The sequence below is a fragment of the Cynocephalus volans genome, chromosome 11, assembly GCF_027409185.1.
Source record: "Cynocephalus volans isolate mCynVol1 chromosome 11, mCynVol1.pri, whole genome shotgun sequence".
Taxonomy (NCBI): Eukaryota; Metazoa; Chordata; class Mammalia; order Dermoptera; family Cynocephalidae; genus Cynocephalus; species Cynocephalus volans.
In genome coordinates, this window is record NC_084470.1 from 59864099 (window position 1) to 59878162 (window position 14064).

General features: G+C 51.5%; 1 protein-coding gene across 1 annotated transcript in view; it reads left to right on the plus strand.

Moving 5' to 3' along the window:
* The window catches only part of BSN (bassoon presynaptic cytomatrix protein), a 97924-nt gene that overhangs the window by 65472 nt on the left and 18388 nt on the right, over positions 1-14064 (plus strand). Inside the window, 1 exon segment of the mRNA XM_063115035.1 lies at positions 10883-11767. Within this exon segment, the coding sequence (XP_062971105.1) occupies positions 10883-11767 (885 nt within the window).

Sequence of the window (14064 nt, forward strand, 5' to 3'; positions counted from 1 at the left end):
ATACCTGCTCAGGCCTGTTAGTTCACCTCTCCTATCTTCAACAACTTACTTCAGGCCTGCCACTCCTTTTTCCACCAGGAGAGAAGCCTTTGTTGCCCCTGTCAGGCTCTATTCTGATAGCTAGGGGCCAGAGACCAGGTGTGGGTATGAGCCAGCTGGGTTGAGGATGGAAAGATGAGTTGGGGTGGACAGTGGGGATGGGAGTATGCTGCTGGATAATATGAGCAGTGCCCTGAGGCAGGCACGGCCCACTTCTGCCAGGCTCTCAGAGGCCTCTCTGCCCCACTCAGAGCAGGCCCAGCAGCACGTCCTGGCCTGGAACTCCTCCAGATGCGAGTCTGTCCTCGCCTTGGAACAGCATCACAGAAGCGAGTACTGTGCAGAGGCAGGGCTGACTGCACTCCCCTGCTTTCATCAGATCAGCTGAATCCTCCCAGAGCACCACCTAAAGCAAGGCTGCAACCTGCGCCCAGGAGGCCCCCCTCTGCCCTAGTGGGGAGCAGCAGGGATACTACCCCATGCCCAGCCTTCCAGGTTCAGGCAGCTCATCTGCCCCCCACCTTCCTTGTTCTATCAGAATCACTGATAAGTCCCTCTAAGAAAACTAGAGAAGAGTGAGCATGGTCTTCACTTGCCTGTTCCAAGGTCTGGGCTTTGCTGATACCAAGCCAAGGATGTTTAACCCACTGCACCTCCTACCCCTACCCCAGTGGCAAGCCTTGAGCCCAAGCAGTTACCCAGGGTGGATGGTGTGGAGAAGGGAGGGAGACAACCTAGTGGCTCTGAGCCTCTCCCTCTCCTGCCTGTATCCCACTTCTTTCCAGCAAGGGCCAGGGCACCAGATGGCCCTGGGGGCGGTGCTGGGAGCTCAGCACAGATCCCTTGCTGTAGCCAGCAGCCTTGCCCCCTCCCCTCTGGGCTACCTCCTGGCCACACTGCCGCCTGGGCCAGAGAGGAATGAGGAGCAAGTATTAGAAGCCCAGAAGTGTTATGAGACCAGCATTGTGCTGAGGAGAGGCAGAGGTGTCCTCCTCCTTACTGGGCCCAGAAGGAGTTGTCTGCATGTGTGCCCAGCCTTCCCACCCCCCAAGCAAAATAGAAGTGGATCTCTAGGTGGTAGGCCCTTCGAGAGGTCTTTCACCCACCCTATGTCTAATCCTTGAACAGTCTGTCCATACAATAGCCACTTTGACCCAATCTCCAAGTCAACAGGGAAATGCCCCAGTCAGCCCTTTTCTAGTACATGCCCCCAGGCAGTCCATGTTCCCAGGAGACAGAACCTTTGGCCTACTTGCTTGGACCACTCAGGGTGGAGCCCACAGCCACTAGGCACATGAGGAAGAGACAGCTGTGCTGGAGCAGGAGTTGGTTCATGGCTGGAGCCATCAGGAATGGAACTCTACCCTTTAGCTCTGACAGAGGGCTATAAGGTTAGCTAAGAATGAATGTAAAATTAATTCAGAACAGAGAATATGAAGTTTTATTCTTAAAACACTTGTTTTCATATGTGAGGGCAAAGGAAACAGAATGAAAAGAGAATGGAATAAAAATGGTAGAGAAAAAAAATAAGTAAATAAAGTAGGATTGGGAAAAAGGGGAAAAAAGCACAAGAGGGGAGAGGCAGGAGAGGGAGCAGATGGAAAGAAAGCTGGAGGCAGACAGAGACAGAGAGCAAGGAGATCTTGGTGGTAAGTAACCAGTTGCTGGCTGGCAACCTGTTGGTTTTGTAGAGCCTACTATTTATTTTATCAGCCTTTGGCCTAGACAGGCATGCTTGTCCCACTCAGTCAGAGGGTGGCCCTCCCCCATTTCCCACCCTTCCTTCCCTCCACAAATGCTTTTTGAGTCCTTATGATAAGACAGAAACTGTCCTAGATGCTGGAGAAATAAACAGAAGTGAAGCAGACATGCTGCTCAGCCCTGTGGAGCCTCAGTCCCGTGCAGGAGGCAGCCCTTCCACCAGTAGCCACACAAGAAAACATACAGTCACACCTGGAGTCAGGACTAAGGACACTAGGAGGAAGGCAGGGACAGGGGGTTGGTATGATGCTGCCACAAGACTCTTGAGGGCTTCTCTGAAGAGGGGGCATTAGGCTGTAGAATGTTAGATTGGAGTTGGACAGGAGACTAGTGGAAGAAGGGGAGGCCTGTGGGGATGTGCTTGGGCCATGTGATGGCCTGGGAGCAAGCCAGATCCAAGTAGGCTGGGGTGCCATAAGCCAGAATCAGAGGGCATGCAGATCTTGCTGGGCCTGCTGGGGTCTCCAGATACGATCTCAAGGATTTTAGAAGTGGCACTGGGAAGGTCATATGTGCATTTAAAAACACTTCTCTGATGGAATCTCAGGGAACCCCTGAATAGCCAAAATAATCCTGAAAAAGAACAAAGCTAGAGGATTTACACTTCCTGATTTCAAAACTTACTACAAGGCTATAGTAATCAAAACAGTGTGGTACTGGCATAAAGACAGCCATATAGACCAATGAAATAGAATAGAGAGCCTGGAAATAAACTCTCGAATATATGGTCAAATAATTTTTGACAACAGTACCAAAACCATTCAATGGGGAAAGCATAAATGGTGCTGGGAAAACTGGATAGCCACATGTGAAAGAATAAAATTGGATTCTTATCTTATACCATACACAAAAGTTAACTCAAAATGGATCAAATACCTAAAGAGCTGACACTATAAAACTCTTAAAAGAAAACATAGGGCAAAAAGCTTTAAGACATTGGATTTGGCAGTGATTTCTTCGATCTAATACCAGAGGCATAGGAAACAAAAGAAAAAATAGACAAATTGAACTTCGTGAAAAATTTTAAATGTGCGTTAAAAGACACTGTCAACAGAATAAAAAGGCAACCCACAGAATGGGAGAAAATATTTGCAAATCACATGTCTGTTAAGGGATTGATATACAGATATATAGGGAAATCCTGCAACTCAACAACAAAGAAACAAATAACCCAACTGAAAAATGGTCAAAGTATTTGATTAGACATTTCTCTAAAGAAGATATACAAATGCCCAATAAGCACATGAAAAGATGGTCAATATCACTAATAATTAGAGATGTAAGTTGAAACTGCAATGAGTTACCACCTCACTCATTAGGATGGTTATGAAAAAACCCAGAAGATAACAAATGTTGCTAATGAATGTTGGCAAGGATATGGAGAAATTGTAACACTTGTGCACTGCTGGTGAAAATATAAAATGGTGCAGTCACTGTGGAAAATGGTATGGTGACTCCTCAAAGAATTAAAAATAGGATTACTATATGATCTAGCGATCCCACTTCTGGGTATATTCCCAAAAGAATTGAAAACAGGATCTCAAAGATGTACATCCATGTTCATAGCAGCATTATTTACAACAACTAAAATGTGGAAGCAACCCAAGTGCCCATCAATGGATGAATGGATAAGCAATTTAGGGTAAATAGACACTTGTACACACACACACACACACACACACACACACACACACACACAATGGAATATTACTCAGCCGTAAAAAGGAAGGAAAATCTGACATATGCTATGACATGGCTGAACCTTAATGATATTATGCTACGTGAAATAAGCCAGCCAGAAAAAGACAGATACTATATGATTCCACTTATATAAGGTAGTTAGAGTAGTCAAAATCATAGAGACAGAAGGTAGAATGATGGTTGCCAGGGGCAGAGTGAGGGTGGAGTGGTTAGTTATTTTTTAATGGATATAGAGTTTCAATTTTAGAAGGTGAAAAGAGTTATGGAGATAGATGGTGGAGATGGTTTCACAACATTATGAATGTATTATTACCACTGAACTGTGCACTTAAAATGGTTGAGATAGTAAATTTTATGTCATGTGTATTTAACCACAATAAAAAATAAATAAAATTTTTTATACCCTACCATTATGAGTGTAATTAATGCCACTGAATTGTACACTTAAAAATGGTTAAAATGGAAAATTTTGTTATATTTATTTTAACACACACACACACTAAAACAACATACATTTGCATGCACACACACATTCGTGTATATACACACCCCAACTCCCTTAGCTGCTATGTGGAGAACAGCCCATAGGGGCAGGGTTGGATGCAGGGAGGCAGTGGGGCCGGAGGGGCTGGGGCTGGGGCTGGGTAGTGGTGATGATGGCTATGGAGAGCCATGACAGATTCTTTTTGTATTTTGGTGGCTAAACAGACAGCTTTTGAAAATGGATTGAACATAGGGGCTAGGAGATGAAGAAGAGAATTTTTCTGTTCAGGCTACGTCCAGTTTCAACTGGAGGTGCCTGTGAGCATCCAAGTGGTAGAGTCCAATAGGCTGACAAATCTAAGATCCTGGCACGCAGCCAGCAGGTCAGGATGGAGACCTTTGTTTGAGATTCACAAACATATATTGACATTTAAAATGCTGTACGAAGAGATGTGGGCAGAGAGAAGAGGGGCCAGGATCTGGGCTCCCCAACACTGAGAAGAACCCAGCAAAGGTGACTGGAAGAGGATAAGCAAAGAAGCGCAAAAAGGCCAGCAAGTGGAGGGCCAGGGAGTCCAGGAGGGGAGAGTGTCCTAAGCAGGGGCAGGGAGTCAACTGCCAGGAGCCCCTCAGAGGACCTCTCGATGCCTTGCTGGGTGGAGCAACACAGAATAACCAGGTGGACAACTCTTTTTTCCCCAAACTTCGTATTATGAAAAATTTCAAACCCATAGAAAAGTTGAAAGAACTGTACAAGAAACACCGACTAACCTATCATCTAGATTTATAATTAACCCTGGCTTTATCACATTTCCATCCGTCTGTCTCTGTTCATCTATCCATGCATCTTATCTTTTTGTTACTTTTCAAAGTACATTGCAAATATCAGTATACTTCCCACCAAACACTTCAGCAAGTATATCATTAACTAGAGTTCAGTAATTACTTAAGGTTTTTTTTAGGTAAAATTTACATTTGATGAAATATACAGAGCCTAAATGTACCATTCAGTGAGCTTTGAGGAGGTGTTAGGTGGGTCAGCCCCATGGGGGTGGCAGGTCATCTGCAGTAACTGTAAAAGTTGTTCAGTGGAAGCCTGGGACCAGGACTTAGGAGAACAGGAGCTCAGGATGAAGGGGACCAGAAGACAAAGGAAGCCAAGAGGAGAGAAGAGTGGGGAAGCTAAGGGGGGAAGCCAAGAGTCCCATGGATTTTATTTTATTTTATTTTTATAAAGAAAAGAAATTCGAGCTGGCCGGTTAGCTCAGTTGGTTAGAGCATAGCCTTGTAACACCAAGGTCAAGGGTTTAGTTCCCTGTACCAGCCAGCTGCCAAAAAAAAAAAAAAGAAAGAAAAAAAGAAAGAAAAGAAAGGAATAAAAGAGTTTATTTCTTATAGTTTTGGAGGGTCGGAAATTCAAAGTCCAGGGAACACACTGGGTAAGGGACTTTTTCCTAGGGAGGTGATTCTCCACAGTGACTCAGGGTATTATCACATGGCAAGAATGGGCTGGGATGTGTTGGGAATTTAGAAGAAAAGATGAGGCCATTCCACAGAGTGCAATCTCTCCTGGATAGGGTGCCTGGGGACAAGGAGGCATGTAGGGAGAGTGTAGGGGAGTTGTCTGGTCATAGACTGTGTGCTACAGGGCACAGTGGATGGGCCTGGGAAGAACGGGAGGCTGTCCATAGCAGTGTGGGAGGAGTTGAGGGTTATTGGGAGGTGGAGAGTAAGATGTGCCTAGGGATCAGCAAGGAGATGGATTCTCTCCCTTTCATGGAGCTCTAGGCCAGCAAGTCCTTCCAGCCCCAAGAAACAATTAGGTTCAGCCTCCACTCCCTAAATTCCAGCCTTAGATGCTGGGCAGGTTCCCAAGGCCTCCTTCAGGGCCCCAACTTGATGGATTGGCAGAGGCCTCCCCTGTGAGCTATGCCTGGCCGGTCCAGCTTTGGATCAATGTCCCCCCACCCCCGGGACACTGTGGTGTCTGCTTCCTAAGCCTGAGGTCAGCCAGCTGACAGATGATGCAGATCACTGGCAGACATAGGACAGCTGAGTGTTTGATGGGGCAGGTGATGTGTCTGTCCATTGCTGTGGAGGGCAAGAGCCCATGCCAGCCTTGATTCCCTCCTTCTGGCTTGCCGTTGTTGTCTGGGGCCATGGGGTGGGGGGTGGGGGTAGGGGGTGGGATATTGCCTCCTGTTGAGACCTGGCCAGTGACTCATGACCCAGAAAGGCACAGAGTCACACTGGCTGATAGGGCCTTTGCAGGAACCTCTGGATTTGGCACCAGCAGGAAGGGCTCCTTTATGAGCTGTTTCTGTGATGTTTCAACTTGTACCAAAATGGAAAGCATGAATGCGGCAACAGGCATGATGTCAGTGCTGAGTGACCCGACACACTGAATGCCTGCTCTCCTAGGGAGGGCTGGGGCTCAGAGGCAAGCCGCTGCTCTCCACAGGAAGGAAGGCTAAGTTATGTCTGCAACCCTCCTTTCTTGCTGGAGGGGGTGGGGGGAGGGGAGCAGGAACAGAACCTCTTACTGCTGGGGGCCCTCAGAGCTTCCTGGCAGCCAGAGAGCTGACAGTGATGCAGGCTCCACCCTGGGAGCATCCTTTGGGGCCAGATATGGCAAACAAGGCTGGATCCCACCCTCTGGGACTGAGACACAGGGTGGTAGGTCTCAGTGTCACCAGTGTCCCTGCAGGGAAGATGTAGAAGCTGTTCCCAGAACTGCCCCACTCCCCTCCCTTCCCCAGAGCCTAATAGAGGGAGCAGCAGGGAGTGACCAGTGCAGACAGATCACAGCTGCTCGTTCGACTTATGGCTCACAGAGCTCCTAGGCTGGTCCCCAAGCCTCTGGATCCTTGCTGAACAGTACTGCCTTAGCTGCTCTTCTGCATATTGAACAGTTTGAGTAACAGAGCAACTGGGAAAGACTCTTCTCAGGGAGAAATTCCTCTCAGAGCCAGAGAGCCCAGGGTGCCCTGCCTTTCCAAATACCCAGGAGGCTCCTGGCAGGGCGGGCAGTGAATGGCTTCCTACAGGAAGCCACTTCCCTGTAACTTCTGCATCCTTCTCCCACCCAAACCACTTCGTGACCTACATACCATGGTGAGCCTTCCCATCCTTGCTGCCACCCAGGCCCCCACTGGGCTGGGATTTACAGATGTCCGTGGAGGTCCCTGTCAACCCTCACAGATGGCAGGATGGTTTTCCTTGCTGGCAGGAAGGGTGAGCTTGATAAAAGCTAGTGTCTGGCAGAGCTATCTACCTTGGAGTAGCCCTGGGAAGTACCCCCCAGCTCTACCTCTGGCTCCTGGGATGTGAGGCTGTGACTGGTAGCCTGCACATCTCCTGGCCATGTATCAGGTCAGGTTTATGGAGGTGTTGAACAGCAGAACCCTAGGAGAGGTTTCCTGTCACACTGGTAGAAAGCCAGTCCCTTTGATTCTGGTGGGTAGCCAGCTTGGAGAGTGCCTAGGAGCCACAGGGGCCTCCTGGGCCCAGCCACTTAATGAGGAGGTACCACTGTGTGCAGCTAAGGAAGGCTCTACTAGTTCCAAGGCCAGGGAAGTCTGCCACAGGACTGTCCATGTGTACCCAGCCTGGGTGGGGAGGTGGGCTGGGGGGCCCAGCCAACATCTCTCTCCCTGTCTAGTGGACAGTTTCCATTCCCCTAACATGGGGGTAGGGACCTTGGAGTAGGGAGGAAGAGGCTGGGGATGGGCTCTTCCCTGCAAACTGCTGGAGATCCATGGGGGATGCGGAGAGGGAAGTCTTGCTCAGTTCAGAGAGCTCCCTTAACCAGTGTCCTCCTTGGGAGGCCTTGCATGCTGGACCTATCTGCCTGGACCTCAGCCTGAGCCTGGGAGGGGCTGAAAGAAGGCACGGTCAAGGCTCCTCAGTGTCTGGAAGAGGCTGAATAGAAATAGTTGCGCCCATCTGGGCGATGAGTCACTGAGGGGCGTTTCAACTGTTTCTTGGAGAGATTCTATTTTAGGTGAGATGCCTGTGACACAGCCTGGGTAATGGGGGCTGGGAAAAGGAAGGTTCTGGTGATGAGTGCAGGAGTTTTAGCACATGCCTTTGTTCAGCCCTGTCCAGAACCCAAGGGAAGATCACACCAAAGTCCCAGGATAAGAAGCCTTACCTCCCAGTTCCCCCTTCTTAGGAAGTCTCACCTCAGGGCATGCTGCAACCCACAGGTACATGACAGAGATGGGACCTTGGGTGTGGGCTGAGCACCCACCACAGAACTGAGTTTGCGGCCACCAACCTGGGTCAGAGGCTGGGCCTTCCCTCAGAGGGATAATCCCCTCCCAGGGTACCTCTCAGAATGAGCAGAAATAGCCTCTCCTTGGGAACCCTCACTTTGGTGAGAGTGAGCCTTTCCCTGCCAAGAATGGGCCTCTCTGAGGGGGTCTCTACCCACTAACTAAAACTGATTCCTCTGTGGCTTTGTCTGCCCAAATGTAGATAAAGCTGCCCTGGGCCTTAAAAAGCATCTGTGGGTTAACAGTTCCCAGCTGAGGGGGATGGCTTCACACCTTACTGCTCCAGCATCACTGTTCTTAGAGTTTCTAGAGCTGGGCTTGGTCTTTGGGGAGGGGGGTGCTCTGATCCAAAGGGGTGACTTCTAGACCCCTGACTTGGCCTGTGTGAAGCTGAGTGGGCTTTGGAAGCAGGACTGCAGAAGGCACTAAGCTCCAGGCTGCCTAGGCTGTGGATCAGGAACTGGGCAGGGCAGGCAGGGCAGTCAGGGCCGATCTTGCCAGCAGCAACACTTCCTAGCCAGGTAACCACAAAAGAGCATTTCACTAAATCATCTCAGACCTTGGTTTACTTTACTGTGAGGACAAAATGAGAACACCTGTAAACATGCCCTATGCGGTGCTTGGCACAAGGGGTGCTCACCAAAGTGGAGCATTCCCCACCCCCTGACCTTGAATGTTGCTCTTGGGCTGCTGGGCAGGACACCTGAGCCTAGGCTCAACTGGCAAGTTAACGCTTAGCAGGAGCAGCAGTGCAACCCTGAGGCCTCATGGCAGAGGGCAGGGCTGGAAGCACCACTGAGGGTGAACAGAAGGGGCCTTCTGCACCAGGAACAAGACTGGACCTTTCTCTGGGTCACCAGGGTGCATGCAGGACCTCTAACTGCAACCACAGACAGGGGAATAGCCTTGGCCTCCAGCCTTGGCTCTGGTTGAGGAGGAAGAGCCTCCTCATCGAGGCCCCAAATCTCACAGCTCCAGTCTTGTGGAAGCTGTGCTCTGTCTTATTAAACCGTCAGGATGAATCCCACAGACGAGCCTCTCTGGGATGAGTCCTGCTCTGTGCCACGTGCTGTGTGCAGCCCTGAGACCACCATCAACAAGGGCTCACAGGCTGATTGGGAGACACCCAGTGAACAGATTAGTATATACTTGGGAAAGAATAAGCACTGTGAAGACAATAAGCTGGGTGATTTGATACAGAGAACCTGGAGGGTGTTTTAGATTGTGTTGCTGGAGGAGGCCTTGATGGGGAAATGATACCTGATCTGAGATGTACACAACAAGCTGGGCCAAGGGGCAGAAGGAATAGTGGGTGTGAAGGCCCTGGTGCAGAAATGAGCTCAGAGGACCACTTGGCAGCACAAGAGGCACAGTGTGTCTGGAGCGAGACAGCCAAACGGAGATGGCAGGAAAAGAGGCCAGAGAAAGGGGTAGGTTGGGGTGGATCAGAGGCTGTGGTAAAGAGTTCCTGTGGTGTGATGGGAATCCACTTAGGGGAATTTGAGCCCGTGAGTGATATGCTCTGATTTACGTGTGGATTTTCTGGAGAAAAAAATATTACTGGCTCGTGTAACTGGAAGTCCAAGGGTAGACTTAAAGCATAGCTAAATCCAGGGAATTAAATGAAGTCGTCAGTTCTGCTCTTCTGTCCTTTTCTTGGCTCCACCTCCAGCCGTCCATTGACTTCATTCTCAGCATCCCTCTGCATGTTGGGGAAGAAGGCTATGGACCACTCCAAGGCGGCATCCTTCTGACTAGTGATCCAAAAAGAAAAAAGGCCCTTTCTTTCTTGTTGTTCATTTACCAAATAACATGGAAGGCTCTAACTTGCCCTGTTTGCAAGGTCACATGCCCATCCCTGCACAGAGCTAATGACAGAGAGAAACTACATGCTTATCATATGAATAGCAACATGTGTCCTGTTTGCTCTGAAGGAAGAAAAAAGGCTTATTTGGTTCTGCTTGTCTCAGTCACATCACATTACCCTGCACTCACTCACTTGCTGTCTAGATTTTTCATTATACATCTCGTCTCCTCAGCTAGACTCTGAGCTCCTCCAGGATAGGAACTATGGTCTTTTATTCTCTATGCCTCCCTCCCCCACCTATTACTCTTATTTGTTTGTTCTGCAAGTTTTTATTGAATACTTAAGGTATACCAGGCACTGCTCTAGGGCTATGCTTTCCCTCCTTGTTTATGTTTTGAAAGATCACTCTAGCTGCTGTGTGGAAATGGCCTGAGGGGGGAAACAGGGGAAAGAGAGTGACCAGTTGGAGACTAAGGGGGTCATCCAGCCAGGAGGCTGGTAGCAAGAATTGGTGAGGTGGGACGTGGAGATGGAATGACTTAACAGATCTGAGGTACAGACGTTGGGGAGGACTCTCAAGCAGGAGGGCCTGGCAGGCACTGGGTTGGTGGTTGGGAGGTGGGGTGGGGAAGTGGTACTACCTCAGCTCTGCCTTTCAGCCCCGCCCCCTGGCAGCCCAGAAACAACTGAACAGGGGTTGGTGCTCCTGCCTGTGCTAGGAGCCAACCCTGGCTGCTGTGGGGCCTGCAGTGACCTGGGCCATGAGCACCACCAGTACTGGCCATCCTGCTGACTTTGATGCTTCTCTCCTCAGGTGAAGGAGTGGCTCTGTCTGAACTGTCAGATGCAGAGGGCTCTGGGAATGGACATGACCACTGCTCCTCGCTCCAAGAGCCAGCAGCAGCTGCACTCCCCAGCCCTGTCTCCTGCCCACTCCCCAGCCAAACAGCCCCTGGGGAAGCCGGAGCAAGAGAGATCTCAGGGCTCAGGGGGACCACAGCCTGGCCCCCTCCAGGCTGAGACAGCCAGGGCCACCTCAGTGCCGGGGCCTGCCCAAACAGCCGCCCCTCCAGAGATGGGGAAGGTGTCACCTCAGCCCCCTCTCCCCACAAAGCCTTGCAAAGCTGAGCCCAGGCCACCTGCAGGAGAGGCCCCAGCCAAAAGTGCCACTGCAGTGCCCTCTGGGCTTGGTGCTGCTGAGCAGACCCAGGAAGGCCTCACCGGGAAGCTCTTCGGCCTCGGTGCATCACTGCTGACCCAGGCGAGCACCCTCATGTCTGTGCAGCCTGAGGCTGAGCCCCAGGGCCAGCCTACCCCCAGCAAGGGGCCGCCCAAGATCATCTTCAGTGATGCAAGTAAGGAGGCTGGCTCGAAACCCCCTGGCTCGGGGCCTGTGCCTGGGCCAACACCTGGAGCCAAAACTGAGCCTGAGGCTAGAAAAGGTCCTGGATCAGTGCCTGGACCCCTGGCAAAAACTGGAGGAACAACCAGTCCAAAGCATGGCAGAGCAGAACATCAGGCAGCATCCAAAGCTGCTGCCAAGCCAAAGACCATGCCGAAGGAAAGGGCCACCTGCCCACTGTGCCAAGCTGAGCTCAATGTGGGCAGCAAGGGCCCAGCCAACTATAACACCTGCACCACCTGCAAGCTCCAGGTGTGCAACCTGTGTGGCTTCAACCCAACGCCTCACCTGATGGAGGTAAGAGAGAATGCTCCCGTGAGCCTGTTGAGGGCCCAGGGCCTGAGGTAGTAAGGGGCATGGGAGTCAGAAAGGACTGCAGACTCCTGGGTCTGCAGCAGTTGTGGGGCTGCCCCTACACAGCTAATGCTGCAGACAGGCTGCACTCCCTTTCCTGTCCTTGCCTCAGGACCTAGTCCTTTCGCTCGGACAACTGACTGGCACAGTGGGTGAGGCTAATGGTGCCTACTGCCTCTGACTGGCTGACTAGTACCATGAACCTGGTCCCAGAGGTAGCCAGGCTCAGGAGGCCCTGAGCTGGCCTCCCCATTTCCAGCTACCATGAGCATGGCCCTGATGAAAGATGCCAACCTCCCCTACTCAGTTAGAACCTGAAGTCCCACCCTGCCCTCTATCTGTGACCCTCGTGGGGATTGGGGTTAAAGAGCCATGGGGCACAGGGCCCCATGCCTGGGGGAGCAGGAGGCTTTCTCACAGTGGGGGGCAGGTCATGTTCCATTGCCCAGGCTGCAGCTCAGCCAGGTGGTGTCCATGACCTCGGAGCTCATGGGTATTGATGTCTACTTGTCAAAGCCACAGCCTTTGGTCCACATATTTTCCCTTGGGCCGCTTGTGGAGATGCTTACAGATGTTCTTCTTACCCATAAGAGAGTTTGAGGCAGAGCTGGGGTTGGAGCCAGTCTCTCTGCAGTCCCTGCTCCAGGGAGGCACACTGGCACTGTGTAGAACCAAGTGAAAGGGAGCAGGAGTCCCAGTGTTAGGCCCAGTGTTCTCTTGAAGCTTGGAGTCCAGCCTGGGAGGCTCAGAAGGATAGAGATACCCTGGCAGACCTGGACCTCCTAAGGGAGAGGAGGCTACTACTGCTCCTCTCCCAACCCCCTTATCTACTCTCCCCTGCCCAGGGCCACCCATGTGAAACCCACTATGGCTGCCATGGGCATAGCTGGGTATGTCGCCTTCCTTAAGTGCGCTTGGGGTCTGGGATTGGCACATCTTTGCAGGTAAATGTGTTTCCCAGCTGTGTCATGTCAGGAAATGGTCAAGCCAGGGCACCTGCCTTCTGTACATGGGCAGGCAACTAAGTCCTTTGGGATCTTGGGCTGGGCCATGAATGGCTGATGGTGGGGCAGGGGTGTGTGGAGTTCATGGTGTTACCATGATCTCTCTGGCACCTTATTCTGCCTCCCCTTGGACCAGGCCACCATGGGAGCCCCCACTGGAGCCTCCCAGTATGACTAGGAAGACTGTTTTGGCTGCTACAGGCCATACTTTCCAACATTTAGGGAGGGGAAACCCTGAGCAAGTAACCTCCTCATGTGACACCATCTGTCCCTCCTGGCCCCACACTAACTTCCCTGAGCTCTAGGGCCAGTGGCTCACTAGAGGACAGCTTATCTGGCTGGCAGGGGGAGGGGGTATGCCAGGGGGTCTCCACGGGGCCAGGGGAGCACCAGCTGGCTGCTCTGCCCACAGACCTCCAGGCACAATCTCACTGTCCGTCAGGTGCGGTGCCCTGACACTGAGGGATTGTGAGCCTAGGGAACTGGTAAGCTGGTCTGGCCCAGAGGACCCTTGTCCCCAAGAGACCTCCCAGCCCACATTTCCTCATTAAGCAGGATGTGCATAGAGGGGAGGGAAAACTTTCTTTGTCTGGGAGCATGAACATTTCTGACAGCTCATTTTGGCAGCCCCTGGGCCAGGCCACAGAAAATGCTGATTAGGCCCAAACAGAAGTGTTTCAGTCACATGTCGACTCTAGATGAGGCATCTGGATTCTGATCTAGGCCTCTCATTAGCTGTTTGGTTCTGGCTTTCCTGGACCTCAGAGCTTCTGCCTCTTAATGGCCAGCATTCCTCCTGCCCCAGCCCCACCATGTCCTGCAGTCTCCAGGTTCTGCCCCACTGCCACCTTCTTGGCCAGGACTACCCTTTCTCCACAGGGTCTGATGGGTTCCATGGGCCTGAGAGCAAGGCCTTTGGGCTTTCTTGTCCTAGCTCCTCCCCAACCCAGGTCCTCTGCTTCCCTGCCTGCTGTAGTCAGAGGGTGGCGCTATGTCTCTGACCCCTTTCTCCTCATAGCTCTGCCTGTCAGTGCTGCTGTCTGCAGCGGGCCTATGTCTGCTCTGGGGAAGGTGTGCACAGGCAGCCAAGATGCCCCTTCCCATGGTTCCCGCCATGGAGGACACATCACCATCCACCATCAGAGATGCAAGTCAGCAGCCCAGCCTCATCCTCAACTCCTCCTCTCTCATCTCAGCATCCATTCCATGGACCTTGTAAGCCCTGCCAGCTCTGCC